Below are 17430 nucleotides of genomic sequence, written 5' to 3' on the forward strand. Positions count from 1 at the left end.
CTCCACACCATGCAAAAGAGTAGTTTGATCATGCGGTACCTTCATTTTATACCAAGACAAGCAGATATTTCAAGATTAAAATGTCTTATGCTTAGCGGATTGCGTACTTGACTTCTGGAACACGAGCTGACAGTATGTCTGCGCCTGCACAGCATTTCTGCGTTTGACAAATACGGCACGTTTTTCTTATGGACAACAAAAAACAAGCTCTGAACTTAAATAAGCCCAAAATGCTTCCAAATACGTTATGAGATAAGTTGCAGTTTACCCTATAGTGTACAGAACTAAAGATCTAAATTATTTTGACACTGAAAATACTGTAACTACACTGAATCCATACAGGACTTTAAAAAACCGACAGAACTTTGAAATAGTGACAGTAGGCGTTAATAAAACATGATCTTGTTTCATTTTTTTCAGCATTACATTTAATCAGGCCTGTGGGACATTGTTCACATTTTTTATCATAATAATAACTAGAAACTGGTTTCCAAACTTCTCTTCTAATTGACAGATTTGTCAACAGTTCGTGTTAGTTCAAGATAAAATGATAGTTCAGCCATAAATTAATGTTCTGTCCTAATTTCCCACCCTCATGTTGTTTCAAACCTGTGTGACTTTGTTTATTTTGTGGAACCCAAAAATTATATAAGACATAATGTTAGAGACAGTCTCAGTCACCATTCCCTTTTAAAATATGGAGGAAAAAAATCATGCAATGACAGTAAATGGTGACTAAAAGTCTAATGTTCTGTCTGACATCTCTTTAATTGTGTTGCATTGAAGAAAGTCAAATGATTTGAAACAACATGAGGGTGTATGATGTCAATTTCCATAAATAATAATAATTAGTAGTAGTAGTAGTATAATTATTATTATTCTGCAGTACATGCTAAATATGTATTATGTAATGAAATATTGGGGCATAATCATCCATTATGTTTTATGTGGAAGTAACTAGTTACTCGATACTTGAGTATTCTTTTAATTGGATACTTTCTTACTCTTACTCGAGTAGTTTTTTTTACATTACTAGCTACTTTTACTTCTACTTGCGTAATAATTTTTTTAAGTAATTGTACTTTTACTTGAGTAAAGATTTTGGGAACTCTACCCACCTCTGCTCAGCTGATTAACAGAGCTCATTAAACTAATTGTCGGGAAAACGGAACACACGCTCACTGATCTGTAAAACTCCTGCTTCTCATTATACACTCATTAAATCAATTACTTCCATGGTGATGATTTGTTCTTGTTTATCCATTGAAAAGGCGAGACCAGCCGCTGCTTTGCAGGTAAACAAGCATATACTATATTCTAACAAGTGAATCTGTTGCCTCCCACTGTGGAAAGTTTTCTTGTCCCACGCAATTTATTCAGTATGTTTTAGTGATCCATTTGTCCCTTATCATGTTCCATATTCTTGAAGATTCCGTAATTCAAACAAGTTTTAAATGGCTACTTGAACCTCCAGACAGCCGAAAAGTTACTGCTCGACGTAATGCACACAATGAAAGAATCGAATTCTAAAAGAATGTAATCTCGCGGGTGAATTGTTCCATTCTTGATACAATGTATCACCATAGGTTTCTCATAGCAATCAACGGAGGCATATTGACTCGAATCTACTCCCGTCCGATATAAATGTTCATCATACTCGTGAAATATTCACGCTCTTTTACCCGTCCCATGCCTCCAGCACGCACTCTTACCTTGCAGATTCTGCACTCGGATGTCGCTGATCTGCCCGATCAATTCCTCCCGTTCAAACCAATCATCCCACTCGTGTCCCGCCATCTGAATCACAGAAGAGACTCGCTCCTCGCTTTATAAAACTCCCGTCCCGTGATTTCGGTAGATTGCTCTCTTTCAAAATGCGGGTGCCAAGGCGGTAGCCATGAGTGGGATTCCTAAGGGTCTAGATCTGAAGAGATGCTCCTGTTCGGTTCCTGCATTGTTCCAGTAAAGTTATTTTGTTTCCTCGTGTCGCAGAAGTCGTCTCTTCGGTGCAGCTTGGAGGAAGAAAACGAGAGGAAATGTGCGAGGAAAAATCACCTGGTTAATGTTTCGATGATATGTGCACGCCTACTACCTCTGTGTGATACTCTGTGAACGGGGCTGTCTCTCTCCGATGTACGAAACGCTAGCGAATCCTTCATTTGAACCGATTCTTTTAAATGATTCAATCGAATAGATTCGCTAAGCATTTGTAATTTTTCGACAGTATAGCCTACAATATTGTTAACATTGTTAACATTGTTAAATGATTAAAATGATTACAACGTAAAATTTAACTACTGTTATTAGGGGTAGTATAGACCAAATAAAAACCAAAATAAAGAATTCTTCTTCTTCAAATGTGATATAAAAATATAATTTCAGGAACAATATTATTATTTTGTTAATATTTATGTTGGAACAATAGCTTAACAACATCTGTTAGGAATTTGGAAATCATATCATTAAAAAAGTAACTTTCAATGAATATTATTAATGAATGACAGAATGAGTAACAATATTATTATGTTGTTAACCAATAACAGTGTTAAACGTTCCTTCAACTAATTTGTTGTGTCATGTTTCAGTCTTCATGCCATCGCGCTTACGTCACAGGAGCACTTTTTCTACAAATCTTCAAAAGTGTTTTGAATGAAAAATTAAATTTTTGGGTGAACTGTCCCTTTAAGGCCTGTTCACACAAAGTTCGCTTTTTCGGTGTGATTGTTCGTTCCGAACAAGCTTTTGAATGGGAACAATGGAGTCCAATGGCACTATTCACACTAGGTCCGACAAATCATCCGCCAACAATCTGAAGATTATTTTAAAAAAAACAAATTCACTGAAAGTGGTCCGATTTCCTTTTTCCTTCAAACTGTTAAGCAAACTGACTGACCAAAGAGATACGAGATTTTTGTCATTTTTATGTTAGACAAAATCACAAGGAAAATACTCCCCTGGTTGGACGGCAGTCAAGGAGGCCCCGGTCAGTTGCTTTGGGGCCACAGATATAGGCTAGTAAACATGGCCCTGTTGTTAAAACAAATGTTAGAACAATAACCAAAACAACATCTAACACAACGTAAATAAGCGAAACGAATAAACACAGTGTTAAACAATAGCAATTTTAATACAAAATGTAAATGCCACGCAACACGTTGGCGCGATGACTTAAAAGAATCGGTGAATCGTTTTATTACCAATTCATTTGAACGAACCGTCCGAGCGAATCGATTCGCTAAAATCAATCGGATTTCCCATCGCTGCTGACTGTGCTCTCTCGCTTTATAGCTTGAAGAAACGATAGAATATGTAGTGCTTTGCGGCATATATTGGTCGAATAGACAGACTCGGTCGTCGTTCGTCCGTGGCTTCGCTGCACATTTTCTACACAATGACCGGGCTCAAATCTGCTTCATGTGATGTTCAAATCACCTACCCGCCCCCTCCTTTGATCACATATCCGACTGAAAGTTTCAAGCGAGCTGTAATGGACAACTCATGCAGCTATTTTCTTATGACACCAACAAACACTACGTCGATCTGATAAGGAACAAGAATAGTGGCGGTAAAGGTTATGGATTATCAATAAAGCGCGTGAACTGGTTATTGTTGTAGAACAGTAGCCAAGGTTGGTTTTATCTTGACCTGCCCTGTTTTGACTGAAATGGAATTTAATCTCTAGAAGCAACAACACGTGTGCACATGAGATTACAGATTTCCTGCGTAGTAAAGCTTCTAGGTTAACAATTGTTTAAAAGTGCAACGAGCCTAAACTTTTATGGAAACATGTCTAGCGACACATTAGCGGAATAATGCATCTTTGTTATTGTTTTCATTGGTCACCACACTTAACCACACCATTAGTAACCACAATCTTGATTAGTTCACACAATTATTGTGTGCATACCTCTATGCTTAAATTTACTTCTTAAACAATATATTTCTGGCAACATGTCTGGTTCACCCAAAAATTAAAATACTCATATTTTAATTTCATTAAATACTCATATACTCACTCATAATTTCCTCGCCCTCATGCAATCCCAGATGTGTATGACTTTTTTTCATCTGCTGTACAAAAACAAATATATTTAGAAGAATATTTCTACTCTGTAGGTCCTCACAATGCAAGTGAATGGTGGCTAGAATTTTGAAGGTCCAAAAGCACATAAAGTCAGAATAAAAGTAATTCATATGTCTCCAGTGGTTAAATCCATGTCTTTAGAAGTGATATGATAGGTGTGGGTGAGAAGAAAATCAATATTTAATTCCTTTTTTACTATCAATCACCACTTTAACTTTCACATTGTTCTTCTTCTGCTTTTGATGATTTGCATTCTTCATGCACAGCGTCATCTACTGGGCAGGTAGGAGAATTTATAGTAAAAAAAGACTTAAATATTGATCTGATTCTCACCCACACCTTTCATATACTTCTGATGACAGATTTAACCAGTGGTGTATTATTGATTACTTTCATGTTGCCTGTATGTGCTTTTAGGAGCTTCAAAATGTTGTTACTTGCATCGTGAGGACCTAAAGAGCTAAGCTATGTCTAAAAATCTTTGTTTGTGTTCTGCAGAATAAAGAAAGTCATAAACATCTTCCTATAAAAGTTATAAAGGTTTAAATAAAGGATCTTCATGTATTTAGTCCCCAAATTTTGTCATCTATCAAATTATCTTGTTGAGTTAGTAACAATAGCCACTCCTCAAAACAGGACCTAACAGATTCCTCTAGAAAATGTATTGCCGTAATAAGGTGTACAGTCAACTTATTACAACATCCTACCCCTAGGCCCAAAGCAAGCCATTATATTAACAAGGATTTACTGTAAAAGAACAATTAAGTGCTTCTAACATGTGCATAAGAGAAGTGAGCAAGAGGTCTTATGACACTGTTGTTTTTTGATGGCAGTGAATTTGATGAGACATGTTTGTGAGGGTTAGTTATGTGGAAAATTCATAAAGATCGATGAGTAGCATCGTTCACCTGCCCTCTGTACCAGGCAGAGGCGGCTGTTGTGTAACAGGGATGAAGATGAAAAGTAAAACCACCCACAAACAGAAGCTTGAACAAAATATTTCATATCCAAAGTTCTTTGTCAATAGCATTCTCTACACTTATAAAGATGATAGACTGTATAACAAGCATTTGAATACAGTGTCAAACAGTTTAAGAGTCCGACATTATCTGAGATCATCATGGTTATACAACATGCTTCCTTGGAAATTATCATACTTATCCATTGGAGTTATTTCCCTTGATTTATCAACAATTACAGCCTTTACTGTACTGTAAAATATTTCCAGATTTATAATGTCCAATTTCTATAATTTGAAAGAAATGCAACAGTAGTAAGAAAACAAATATTTTATTATATTATGAACACCTGAACACTTATTCATGCAATTATCTAATCAGCCAATTGTGTGGCAGCAGTGCATAAAATCAGGCAGATATGGGTCAGCAGTTTCAGTTAATGTTCACATAACCATAATAATGGGGAAAAAATGTGACCAGACTGGCTGGTTTGAGTATTTCTGTAACTGCTGATCTCCTGGGATTTTCACACACAACAGTCTCTAGTTTACTCAGAATGGTGCCATAAACAAAAAACATCAACGGAGAATGGCCAGACGGGTTCAAGCTGACAGCAATGCTACTGTAACTCAGATAACCACTCTGTACAATTGTACTGAGCAGAATAGCATCTCAGAATGCACAACACATCAAACCTTGAGGCGGATGGGCTACAACAGCAGAAGACCTCGTCAGGCACTTGAATAGAACCATAGTATTCCTAATAACATGCTCATTGAAGAGACCCATATTGTTCTTTGAAATCCTCTGTTTACGGTACCTTAGGATAGTGTGCTTGATGTTGATTAACTTGTTTCTGTTTCAAATACACTCTCTTATCTGCAAATACTTCTACCTTGTAATAACCAGACAAGAATTCTGAAACCATGCGGAGACTCAGGTTCAATTACAGCAGCCTTAGAGCTTCGCTATAGGTATTGTGCTTAGATTGTTAAAGCAGTCAAATCAGTCTCTTTTAGAAAACCAGGGTAGATTGAAATAGGGGCTCTTAAGTGAAGAAATTAGCATTTCTGTAATAGCTTTAATGCACCACTGAAACTCACTTTCCCCCTTGATGCTTACCAGGTTAAATGCACATCAACACATGAACTCATAAATAAATCTGTTGATTTGCTGTGATATTGTAAGTGAATGCTGTATTAAAGCAACATCTTATAAACAAGTGTGCAGTTGTGATTACCTGTGGCTCACGGCCTGCAGTCATGTTCTTGCAGCAGAATCACTGATATTCAGTGTAGAACACGACTGGGGGGTGATATTACTTTTCTATAACGGTTCTGTAAACAAGACGTTAATAAAAGAGTAAATTACATGTTAGTTTTTCTTTTTCAAATTAAGCCATAACAAAATCGAATGTTGCATCTCTCAGAGCATTCAGTTTAGAGGGCAGAAATTAACTTGTATAAAATGCAGTTTTATTTGGTTTATTTACATACTATCTCAGAGATGATATACAGGTATGTCATTAAATTTACAATGCAGTTAATAGGAATTGTGTTGTGTGCACTTAAGTTATGAAATCAATATTGTAAACATTTATTTTAAAATTCCAAGGGGAATGAATTTCACTGAACTCTAGATTTTGATTAATACTGAAATGCTGTGGTTACAGTTGATAGTCACCTTATTTTGAAGTTGGCCACAGCTGGTGCCTGTATCTTGTGTGTGCATTGACCTGAGGCTCTGATGCGGTGTCAACGAGCCACTAGTTGCTTCTGTAACTCTGACTGGATTTATTCTTTCTGTTGCACAGAACAAGCTCCCTTCTAAAGCTGCCAACACACTGGTGGTGACCATCTGTACCATGTTAAAATGTGGAGGAGTAAAGATGTGTCACAGTGGAAGTGTTATGGGCAAAAAAACACTTTATAAAACATTTGTAATTTTAATGGGAAAATTATGCAAAAATACTACTCTAAAGCCTCACAGTAAATTTTGCTTGTCATTTTAACAGGAAAAGAATGTAAAAATGTTAGATGAAAAAAAAATTGGTAGTTACTGTACCATATATAGACTTTACATATACACATACATATACATATACATATATACACACACACATATATATAAACATATACATATGTATATACATATACATAAATATATATATATATACATATATATATATATATATATATATATATATATATATATATATATATATATATGTGTGTGTGTGTGTGTGTGTGTTTAAGAAGTAAAAAGTATGATTCTCTTATAGTTAACGATGAATATGAATATTATGCAGATTGGTATATTAACATTAAATCATCATATCATATATACCGTACTGAACAAAATATACAGGCACCAAATTGACATCCCGTAAAGCCTGAAACATGGTCACTATTTTTTATGGTGAATTTCTGGCAACTACAGCTGCCAGCTTTTTACAATAATTTAACTTAATTTTGTTTTTGTACCATGCTGTTAATTGGTTACCTGTAAGTTACCACACCATATACTGTATACTTTACCGTACATTACTGTAAAATAAATACATTTGGAATTAATATTTATTAATTTGTATATCATTTCTAATAAAAATGTGTATTTTTATATTTAAAAGTATGTAAATTCACCTCTAATTTACCATGGAAAACAAACAGTAAAAGGATGTTTGCAGAAGTTCTTTTGTGATATAGTTAACACATTATATTATAATTTATTTAAATAATGTTTTAATTTTTGTTATCAGCTATTTAAATGAGGTATGTTTAGTTTATATTTATTGTGTTCTATCTATCTATCTATCTTGGAAAAGCCAAGTTTAGGGCATCATGTGGCCTTCTATTTTCATTCACTATCAGTTAATGAAATATGCAATTATGAACTGTAAAATATACAGGGATAAAATGACATCCTCTAATGCCTGAAATAATATCACCATTTATTTATTTATAGTGAATATCTAACCAGCACTGCAAGTTCTTAACCCTAAACGTAACAGGATTTTCTCTATAATGGAGCACAATACTTTGAGTTGATTTAGTAATCAAAAAACTCTGATGGAATTACATCATAGACATAAAAAATCCTATGACATCACCCCATCTGGCAGCTGTTGAGTGCCTAGATCCTAAAGCCATGTTTAGTGGTTCACCATAAATAGGTGTGGAAAAGGCTTGGTCCTGCAGCCACACCTTTATCTGCCCTCATATGCCCCATAAAACAAATCACTATAAAAAGGTATCTGTGGATGGGTTTGCATACATTAATTAAAAGGGTAATTCCATAATGAGGTAGACATCAGGTCAGTGAAACCAAAGCCCTCCCAGCCTGAACCCAGCCTGCACTGCACTGAAGGCAGCAGATTCTCATGAAATAATTGCTGGCATATTCAACTCAGCTGCAACAAAGAGCTTAAGATAGGACCAGATATTGATTTTTGTTGTTCATTCATGCCTAAAATGGTTTTCAAGCAGGGGATCACTAAACTAGATCAGCCTTAAAGCCCAGGGCACCCCCGGGCAGTCAAGGGCCCCTGGGCACTGGCCCCATTGGCCCGGTCTGTAATCCATCCCTGATGTGTAGCACAGACAGTGTAAGACAAATTTGAAACCTCGAACACAAAGTAGGAGCAATAATAGTGATACTTGCTTTGGCATGAACCACTAACTTCTAAACTAGTTATTCAAAGCACCAGTGGCAAGTCATCAACTGTCATGTAACTTTTTTGATTACAGACAAATTCTGACATCACAAACATTTTTGCTAGGTAGCAGTGTGAAATAAAAAAAAATATTGATCTATTTTGTCCTTTACAAGCTTTTACTCTTTAGCTGGATTTTTTTTTTTTACCCTAATCTGCTAAATAAACCCAACTTTTATATAGAATTTAAATTCATATATCTCTCTGTAATTCTAAGGCCCTTGTGGGAGCTGTCAATTTGGATTTACTAGACTTTCCCAGCAGAAAGGACTCATGAAATGAGAACCTTGGCTGCCATAGCAACATGCTACTTACAGTAATTAAATATTTACTACAGTGGTACTGACCAGCTCATGCAATAAAATAGATTCTTGCAGCCACATTATTACCAGACCAGGTGCACAGCGACATTGAATAATTTACAATGAGCTACAAACAGTGGGTTTCTTCAACAAGTCATCCAGTTGCCTCAAATGCTGTTGCTGCTTGACTTTTATACACACAAACTGACCTTACTGTTCAGTTCAAATGTAAAACAAAACTGGCCCTAAATGTAAATCCAAACCTGTAGATGCAAAGTGCATTATCATCAGCCAACAAGAAAATCCCCATCTTTTGCAACGCGAGTCATGCCAGGCACATTAAAAACAGCAATCTGCCATGTGATCAAGTGCTGTTTTCCATATCACATTTTATCCTTTTACTGTGTGCTCACAGTGTACTTGTACTCCAGTCAAAAGTTAAGTAGCTAAATTTGAGCTGAAAGTCCGGAAAGTATTCACAGCTCTTCACTTTTTCCACATTTTGTTATGTTACAGCCTTATTCCAAAATGGATTTAATTCATTATTTTCCTCAAAATTCTACACACAACACCCCATAATGACAATGTGAAAGGAGTTTGTTTGAAATCTTTGCAAATTGATTACAAATAATAAACGAAAGAAATCACATGTACATAAGTATTCACAGCCTTTGCTCAATACTTTGTTGAAGCACTTTTGGCACCAATTACAGCCTCAAGTCTTTTTGAGTATGATGCTACAAGCTTGGCACACCTATTTTTGGGCAGTTTCTCCCATTCTTCTTTGTAGGACCTCTCAAGCTCCATCAGGTTGGATGGGGAGTGTTGGTGCACAGCCATTTTCAGATCTTTCCAGAGATGTTCAATTGGGTTCAAGTCTGGGCTCTGGCTGGGTCACTCAAGGACATTCACAGAGTTGTCCCGTAGCCACTCCTTTGTTATCTTGGCTGTGTGTTTAGGGTCGTTGTTCTGTTGGAAGATGAACCTTCACCCCAGTCTGAGGTCCAGAGCGCTCTGGAGCAGGTTTTCATCAAGGATGTCTCTGTACATTGCTACGTTCATCTTTTCCTCGATCCTGACTAGTCTCCCAGTTCCTGCCGCTGAAAAACATCCCCACCATGCTTCACTGTAGGGATAGTATTGGCCAGGTGATGGGTTTTCCTCCAGACATGATGTTTGCCATTTAGGCCAAAGAGTTCAATCTTTGTTTCATCAGACCTGAGAATTTTGTTTCTCATGGTCTGAGAGTCCTTCAGGTGCCTTTTGGCAAACTCCAGGTGGGCTGTCATGTGCCTTTTACTGCGGAGTGGCCACTCTACCATACAGGCCTGATTGGTGGAGTGCTGCAGAGATGGTTGTTCTTCTGGAAGGTTCTCCTCTCTCCACAGAGAAATGCTTGAGCTCTGTCAGAGTGACCATTGGGTTCTTTGTCACCTCCCTGACTAAGGCCCTTCTCCCGCAATTGCTCAGTTTGGCCGGGCGGCCAGCCCTAGGAAGAGTCCTGGTGGTTCCAAACTTCTTCCATTTACGGATGGAGACCACTGTGCTCATTGGGACCTTCAATGCAGCAGAAAGTTTTCTGTATCCTTCACCAGATCTGTGCCTCAATACAATCCTGTCTCGGAGGTCTACAGACAATTCCTTGAACTTCATGGCTTGGTTTGTGCTCTGACATGCACTGTTAACTGTGGGACCTTATACAGTGAGGTGTGTGCCTTTCCAAATCATGTCCAATCAACTGAATTTACCACAGGTGGACTCCAATCAAGTTGTAGAAACATCTCAAGGATGATCAGTGGAAACAGGATGCACCTGAGCTCAATTTTGAGTGTCATGGCAAAGGCTGTAAATACTTATGTACATGTGGTTTTTTATTTTTAATAAATTTGCAAATATTTCCAACAAATATCTTTCAAGTTATCATTATGGGGTATTGTTTGTAGAGGAAAATAATGAATTTAATCCATTTTGGAATAAGGCTGTAACAAAACAAAATGTGGAAAAAGTGAAGCGCTGTAAATACTTTCCGGGTGCACTGTAAACAGCAAGAGATTCATTCATGTAAAGCCTTCTTCCAACATAATTCTGTTACTCTATTATTACAGTAATTATGTAAACAATACCCAAGGTTAATGCGGGCAATCTGTCTTTGAGTGGACTAAATATATACTATATCAATATTTGTGGAGTCCAAATGATAATTAACTATAATTGTAGCTTGTACTAAATTACTGTGCATATTTATGATAATTATGATAGTTAATCATATATTATCATAGTTAAACTGGTTTACTTGTCTAAGATGGCATCCCAGCCATGCTAAACTGGGGTTCAGGTGGTATAGCTGGTCAGTCAGTTGTTCTTCAAGTCTGATCAGCTGACAATTGGCCAAAACCCCTCTAAAACAAGCCTGAAGAGGCTCTGAGACCAATTAAGACCAGCAAACCATCTTAGGGTGGTTTAAGAAGTTGTTTTTCAGCAGGGTGGGTAAAGACATTCCTAAAAGAAATCACCCTTGTTTTAGATGTAAATGTACTTTTTATTGGTTTTTGGTTGATGCGTGTGTGTGAGAGATTGTAAATGGTGGAGGTTGCATCAGGGCTGCAGAGGTTGTGCTCGAGTTTCATACTTACCAACAAAATTAATCTGGGTAAGGGATTACTGTATTATTCAAACCCATTACTTTCACCTGAATGGCAAATTTCTACTCATTCGAAATGTGCCTTTTGACTCCATGTGCCATGATCTGGATCAGTTCTCCAGAATTTCTAAGCATCATCAAACAAACATGACTGGGTCTGTAATGAAATGCATGGAACACAGAAACAGCTGCGTGAAATCTGTGGGTTGTGCACGTCGCTGCACGTGTGGGCATGTATGTTTGATAGATCCAGCTCGTTCCCTCTTGTGGGATTCCTATTTGAATAAATCAGGCCATGCAAATGTGCATGCAGTGAGTGGGCTATAGCAGTAAAAGGATAGTTCAACCAAAAGTGAAAGTTATGTCATCATTACTCACCCTCAAGCAGTTACAAGCCTGTATGACTTACTTTCTTCCGTGGAAAACTAAAGGAGCTGTTAGGTACAATTTTAGCATCAGTCACTATTCACTTTCATTGCATCTTTTTTTGAAAAACATTTTCACCTGTGTTCCATCGAAGAAAGTCACATGAGTAAATGACAGAATTTCATATTTGGGTGAACTATCCCTTTAAATTTATACAGGTAAATACAGTACCAAACAGGCTAGAGTTCACCTTTACACACCTTGAAGACAAACAAACACCTGACCTGACTCCACAGCAACTAGGTTGAAACCATCTGACATATGTTTAACTAAAAGAGGTATCCGTGCAGTTTAATAGTGGTCTTACTTATTTTACAAATATGTTGTTTTAACAGTGTTGTGTAATATCCTCCAATTAGATCTAGTTTCCCTTTGGTGAGTGACCTAAATTAAATAGAAAATGAAACTCTGGCAGTAAACCAGAAGCAGCCATGCGTGTCGCTTAGGCAACCAAGGAATGATGATAAAACTATGCAAATAAACAATCCGCTGCTTTATTTTGTAACAAAAAGCTATTCTGTTTCCAAAACTAAAGCTCAAACACCTAGTAACTGATGAAACAAAAATATATGGGGGCCTATAGTTTGATATACCTACTGGTTTCTAACTAACCATAACAAATCAAATCAGACACAAAACCTCAAGTAACCTTTAAGCTTTTAAAGAACCAATAGCTGTGCACAACTGCATGAAGTTTATTCACACCTGCATGCTGGTTTTGTGTTGCATTATCAATATTCATTGTCATTCATCTTGCTAAACCAGTTCAGCCTTGGCCTAATGCTGTATGCATACAGTCAAACAGATACGGTAACAGCTAAAAGATGATTGCTGGCTAACATTCAATCTAAAGTCCATAGTAACTAAATAAACAAAAAGATCACATAGTGAAAATGCACTGCATGTTTATTGCTTGGGATAAAATACAAAAATAATGGTTATATGCTTATATATATATATATATAAGATACAATATAAGAGTTTCATCCAAAATATGGTAATAAAATACATGTTTAACTCTTTTTTTTTTGTTAATACATTGTCTTATAATAATCCTCCATGCATTGAAAAGCTACTTTACTTTTAAATATTACTATAATTTCTACATGCTTGTACATCACCCATCTTGCATTCAGTTTAGTCAGCCATCTCTGAAAATAATGTCCAGTATTGCGATAGTACAATATATAGTAATTTTCCTATGAGAAAAGCTCTTTTCCATGCACACAGTGCTGTAAATTAGTTAGAAATTTTAGCATACATTGCTAATAAGCGCTGATTCTTTTAACCACATTTTACAGTTTACCAGTACAGCATTTGCAGTCTTAAGTAACATACAGTATAATTTATGAAATCTATACCAGTAAAGGGTTTGCACTGACATAAAAGAGATTAAATACAATCTATATAGCAGTGCAATAAATTGAAGTGCCAAGCTTCAACATAACAGTTTACTTAATGAATGCAGCATATTTTCTGTTGAGTCCCTTTCTTTGTGCGTGCACTACATTGCAATTTGGACTTAACATTATATAGTGGATGACATATTAAACGAGAAGTTCACTCAAAAATGAAAATTCACTCATCATATACTCAGCCTTATGTCGTCTCAAACTCATACTTTGTTCTTCTGTGGAACACAAATATATTTTCAAAGCGGTATGATGTGACTATATCACGGGGACCAACACTTTCAAGCTCCAAGTGGTTTAATCCATGTCTTCTGAAGTGTGGTTTGGGGTGCGAAACAGACAGAACCTTAAGTCCTTTTCATTGTCATCATCATTTGAAGCTTGATTACACTTCCTAGTGCATGACATATGCACAGGGCGTGTGTACATGGTCTGTTTCTCACCCAAAACTGATCGTATAGCTTTAGAAGACATGGATTAAACCACAAGAGTTGTATAGATTACCTTTATTCTGCCTTCATGTCTTTTTTAAAGCTTGAAAGTGTTCAACAACGTTGTCTTTCATTGCATGAACAAAAAAAACTCATATCTCCATCAAAATATCTTTGCTTGCGATCCACGAAAGAAAGTCATACGAGATCGAGTTAAGCGTGAGTAAATAATGAAAGAATTAACCTTTTTGGGTTAACCATTCCTTTAACAGAAATTACAATCTTAATATTGCAGTTTTGTTTTAAGATATGCAGAGATTTCTGAATAAGATTTTAAAAGAGCACTAAAAACTATTTCCATTTTGCTACAGGATAAAAGCGGTGCTCGTATGTAATACTACTGAGCTACATTGCTTAAAGCCATGCAAGTTGTTCCAGATTCTAATTAATTTGTCGTACATTACAAGCATAAAGCTTTAAAATAACGCAAAGATAGGTTATGATTTTGGCCAACTCTGAGAGGCAGAGCTTTAGCCAGAAAAGCCTTCATCGTTCTGGACAAATATAAATCATATATATTTGTATTCTATTCATGGAAAAATGACCTTTAGTATGTGGTCCTAATACAATAGCTGAGCTCGACCTCTGATGCTTTTAGAACAAATGGGCTCTTAGAACTCCCAGTTGAGACACTGCTTGGAAAAAACAAAACAATTCTCTCTCTCCCAAAAAAAAAAAAAAAGGACATTCACCCCAAACAAGGCTATTTATACTACATGAACTACAAAAACACGATTAAAGTAACATATGACAATGATCAGAAGCAAGCAAATGTCAAAACTGAGTGTTAAGTCAAACAATGAGAATATGCAATACTGATTTCCAAAATCATCTAAAATAACTATTCTGTCTATTTGAGACACAAATGTGCATAGCACCTATGTTAAGGAGTGATTTGTTTCTGGTGAAGACATACAGGAATGTCTTTGTTGATATTAAAAGGCAGTTTCCATTTCTAAATGGCAGGCCACCAATGCATGAAAAGCATGAGCTTAGTTTAGGAACATTTATATAGAGTCTGTCAATGACATCAGAATCAATACCCGGGACACAGTGATAAGTTAAATCCTTCGATCAAACAACAAGTTTAGTTGTTGAGTAGCCTGAGCAAAACAAGTGGTATGTCAAAAACATGCACAGTTCTGTAAAAAGGGTAAGTTCACCAACAAATGACAAATCTGTTATCATTTATTCACACTCACATTGTTTCAAGCCTGCATGAATTCATTTCTCAGTCCTTAACATTCTGCCTAACATCTCTTTGTGTTCCAAAGAAGAAAGTCATGCGGGTTTGGAATGACATGAGGGTGAGTAAGTGATAACATAATTTTCAATTTTGGGTGAACTGTCCCTATAAATGTATAAGAAATCTGACACAAATTCCTTATCTGCCTTGAGTAGCTAGAAACAACACAAGTGATTTTAGATTGCTCCTGAATAGAGATCTCTTTCAATGAGTTTTGCTCTTTTTTTAAAGGCTGCTTTTGTTTCTCCAAATGCTAGTAGAGACTTGAATAGCTTGAGTCATGTAGAGCAGGTTGTGAGTGTCAATGCCATTCTCTCGCAAGCACGCATTCTCACACACACTCTCACTCTCACTCTCACTCACACGCGCGCACGCACACGCGCACGCACACACGCGCGCACGCACGCGCACACACGCACGCGCACACTGGGTCCACCAGTGTGTTTACAGTGCACTAAAACCAGCTGAGAACCAAAAATAAACCACATAAAACAGAACAATGATAAAAATTACATAACGGAACGATGATAAAAATATTTAAGCAACTATGTTAATTAAACATCTACAAATTGCTGTCTGTTATTAAAAGCTTCTTCTTTTTTTTTTTGACCATGCAGCCAGAGTACCCATTGTGTCCATGCTTAAGTGGGCGGTGGTCCATCGAAGCGCAGCATGATGTTGAAAGAGCGGGCGAAGTTGTTGGACAGTGAGCAGCTGGTGCCCTCGTCCATCATAGGCAACAGGAAGGCCAACAGCAGCAGGGCAAATAGCAGGAGCTGGAAAGGAAGAGCCATGCAACATACGCGGTACAGGAACCCGGGACCACTGCTCTGCTGCAAAACACACAATCACATAAAGGGACATGCTGAATGGCTCTGTTCCATAACGTAGTGTGTTGCCTTACTGTCTACACTCCAAGGGACCGTTCATTCTGAACATGCTTGTGTGTACGTCTTCACTGTTTTTCAATAGATTTTCTAGGAAAGACGGATGTCTTTGACCGTTGCTTTGCATCTAGCTGCATCTACGTTTTTTTAGATGTTGTGCCAAGTTAAAAAGAACTTCAACATTTAAAAACGAGCCTTGAGACAGTGCTGGTATCGATACAGATTTATCAATACAATTCCAATTCTTAAGCTATCTAATTGATTCCATTTTAAATAAATTGGGTATATTTAAGTTATAATGTCCATTTTGCTTACATATGAAAGCAATTTGATGATTCTCAATGCCAGCTTCGATACAACAAAACTAACTAATTTAAGTAAACATTGTTTCAAGTTCTCAAGTAATTAATCAAGACAAGTAAACAGTCAGTAATAAAGAATGAAGAAACAAAAACCAACAAACAAATAAAAACAATTGAATCAATATTAAGGAAATATAAAGTGATCTTTAAGATTCTCATTATTTGTGTTTCTCTTTCTACTCTTTTCCTTTCCAATCAGTTGTTGTCTTGTGATCGACAGGTCAATGATGATATATATACATAAAAAGCAGCCCTGGCATTAAAGATCAATCTCGTGATTTTAAGAATCAATATCGAGATCATTTAGATGAAGGTTGCGAGACCGCTGTGTTACGTTCTATTTGTTATGCTGCATCTATCTTTTTAGTGCAAAATTGTGTTTGGTGTAAACGGCCCTATTGGTGCATTCACACTGACAGCAATTTAATATCTCGAGGTCACCAAGTTAATGTACTGTTAGTTGCTAGCATGTGTTATTACTCAATATAGAGTTTTGTGACTCCCATTTGTAGTCGCAGCATCACATTGTTGCTCATTTGAATAAAGTAAAACTGCTAAATCTTTTCCTGTTGCAAATGGTCACCATCATTTGTGTCACCTAAAATCCCAGATTCTCACTGAAAATGAATGATTTCTGGTCCCTTTGTTGCAGCAAATCGAAATATGAATGCCCGTTAAGGAAGCATTCTTACAGTGTTAGTACTTTTCAAAGCGAATAAACTTATGTTCTCCTGGCTGATAAAACAGCACTGTAAAAATAGAATAGAGCGCAACAGTGCCCGCCCAATTTTTCCAGCTGTGTCGGTTCTAGAAGTATTTTTTATTTATTGCAAAATATTTAGATATGTACAAATAGATAAGTAGTTTAAGGGTGAAGGGACACCAACTTGATTACATCATTCACAGTG

At 36.6% G+C, this 17430-nt stretch overlaps 2 protein-coding genes across 2 annotated transcripts in view; both read right to left on the minus strand.

Moving 5' to 3' along the window:
• Positions 1 to 2097, minus strand: part of LOC127657352 (calmin-like) — a 36820-nt gene extending 34723 nt beyond the window's left edge. The window contains exon 1 of the mRNA XM_052146096.1: positions 1713 to 2097. Coding sequence (XP_052002056.1) covers positions 1713 to 1797 — 85 coding nt within the window. The 5' untranslated portion in view covers positions 1798 to 2097. The remainder of the gene's footprint in view (positions 1 to 1712) is intronic.
• Positions 2098 to 13025: 10928 nt separating this feature from the next.
• The window catches only part of LOC127657260 (nesprin-3-like), a 35532-nt gene continuing 31127 nt past the window's right edge, over positions 13026 to 17430 (minus strand). The window contains exon 18 of the mRNA XM_052145978.1: positions 13026 to 16106. Coding sequence (XP_052001938.1) covers positions 15915 to 16106 — 192 coding nt within the window. The 3' untranslated portion in view covers positions 13026 to 15914. The remainder of the gene's footprint in view (positions 16107 to 17430) is intronic.

This window comes from Xyrauchen texanus, chromosome 16 (genome assembly GCF_025860055.1).
Source record: "Xyrauchen texanus isolate HMW12.3.18 chromosome 16, RBS_HiC_50CHRs, whole genome shotgun sequence".
In the NCBI taxonomy this organism is placed as follows: domain Eukaryota; kingdom Metazoa; phylum Chordata; class Actinopteri; order Cypriniformes; family Catostomidae; genus Xyrauchen; species Xyrauchen texanus.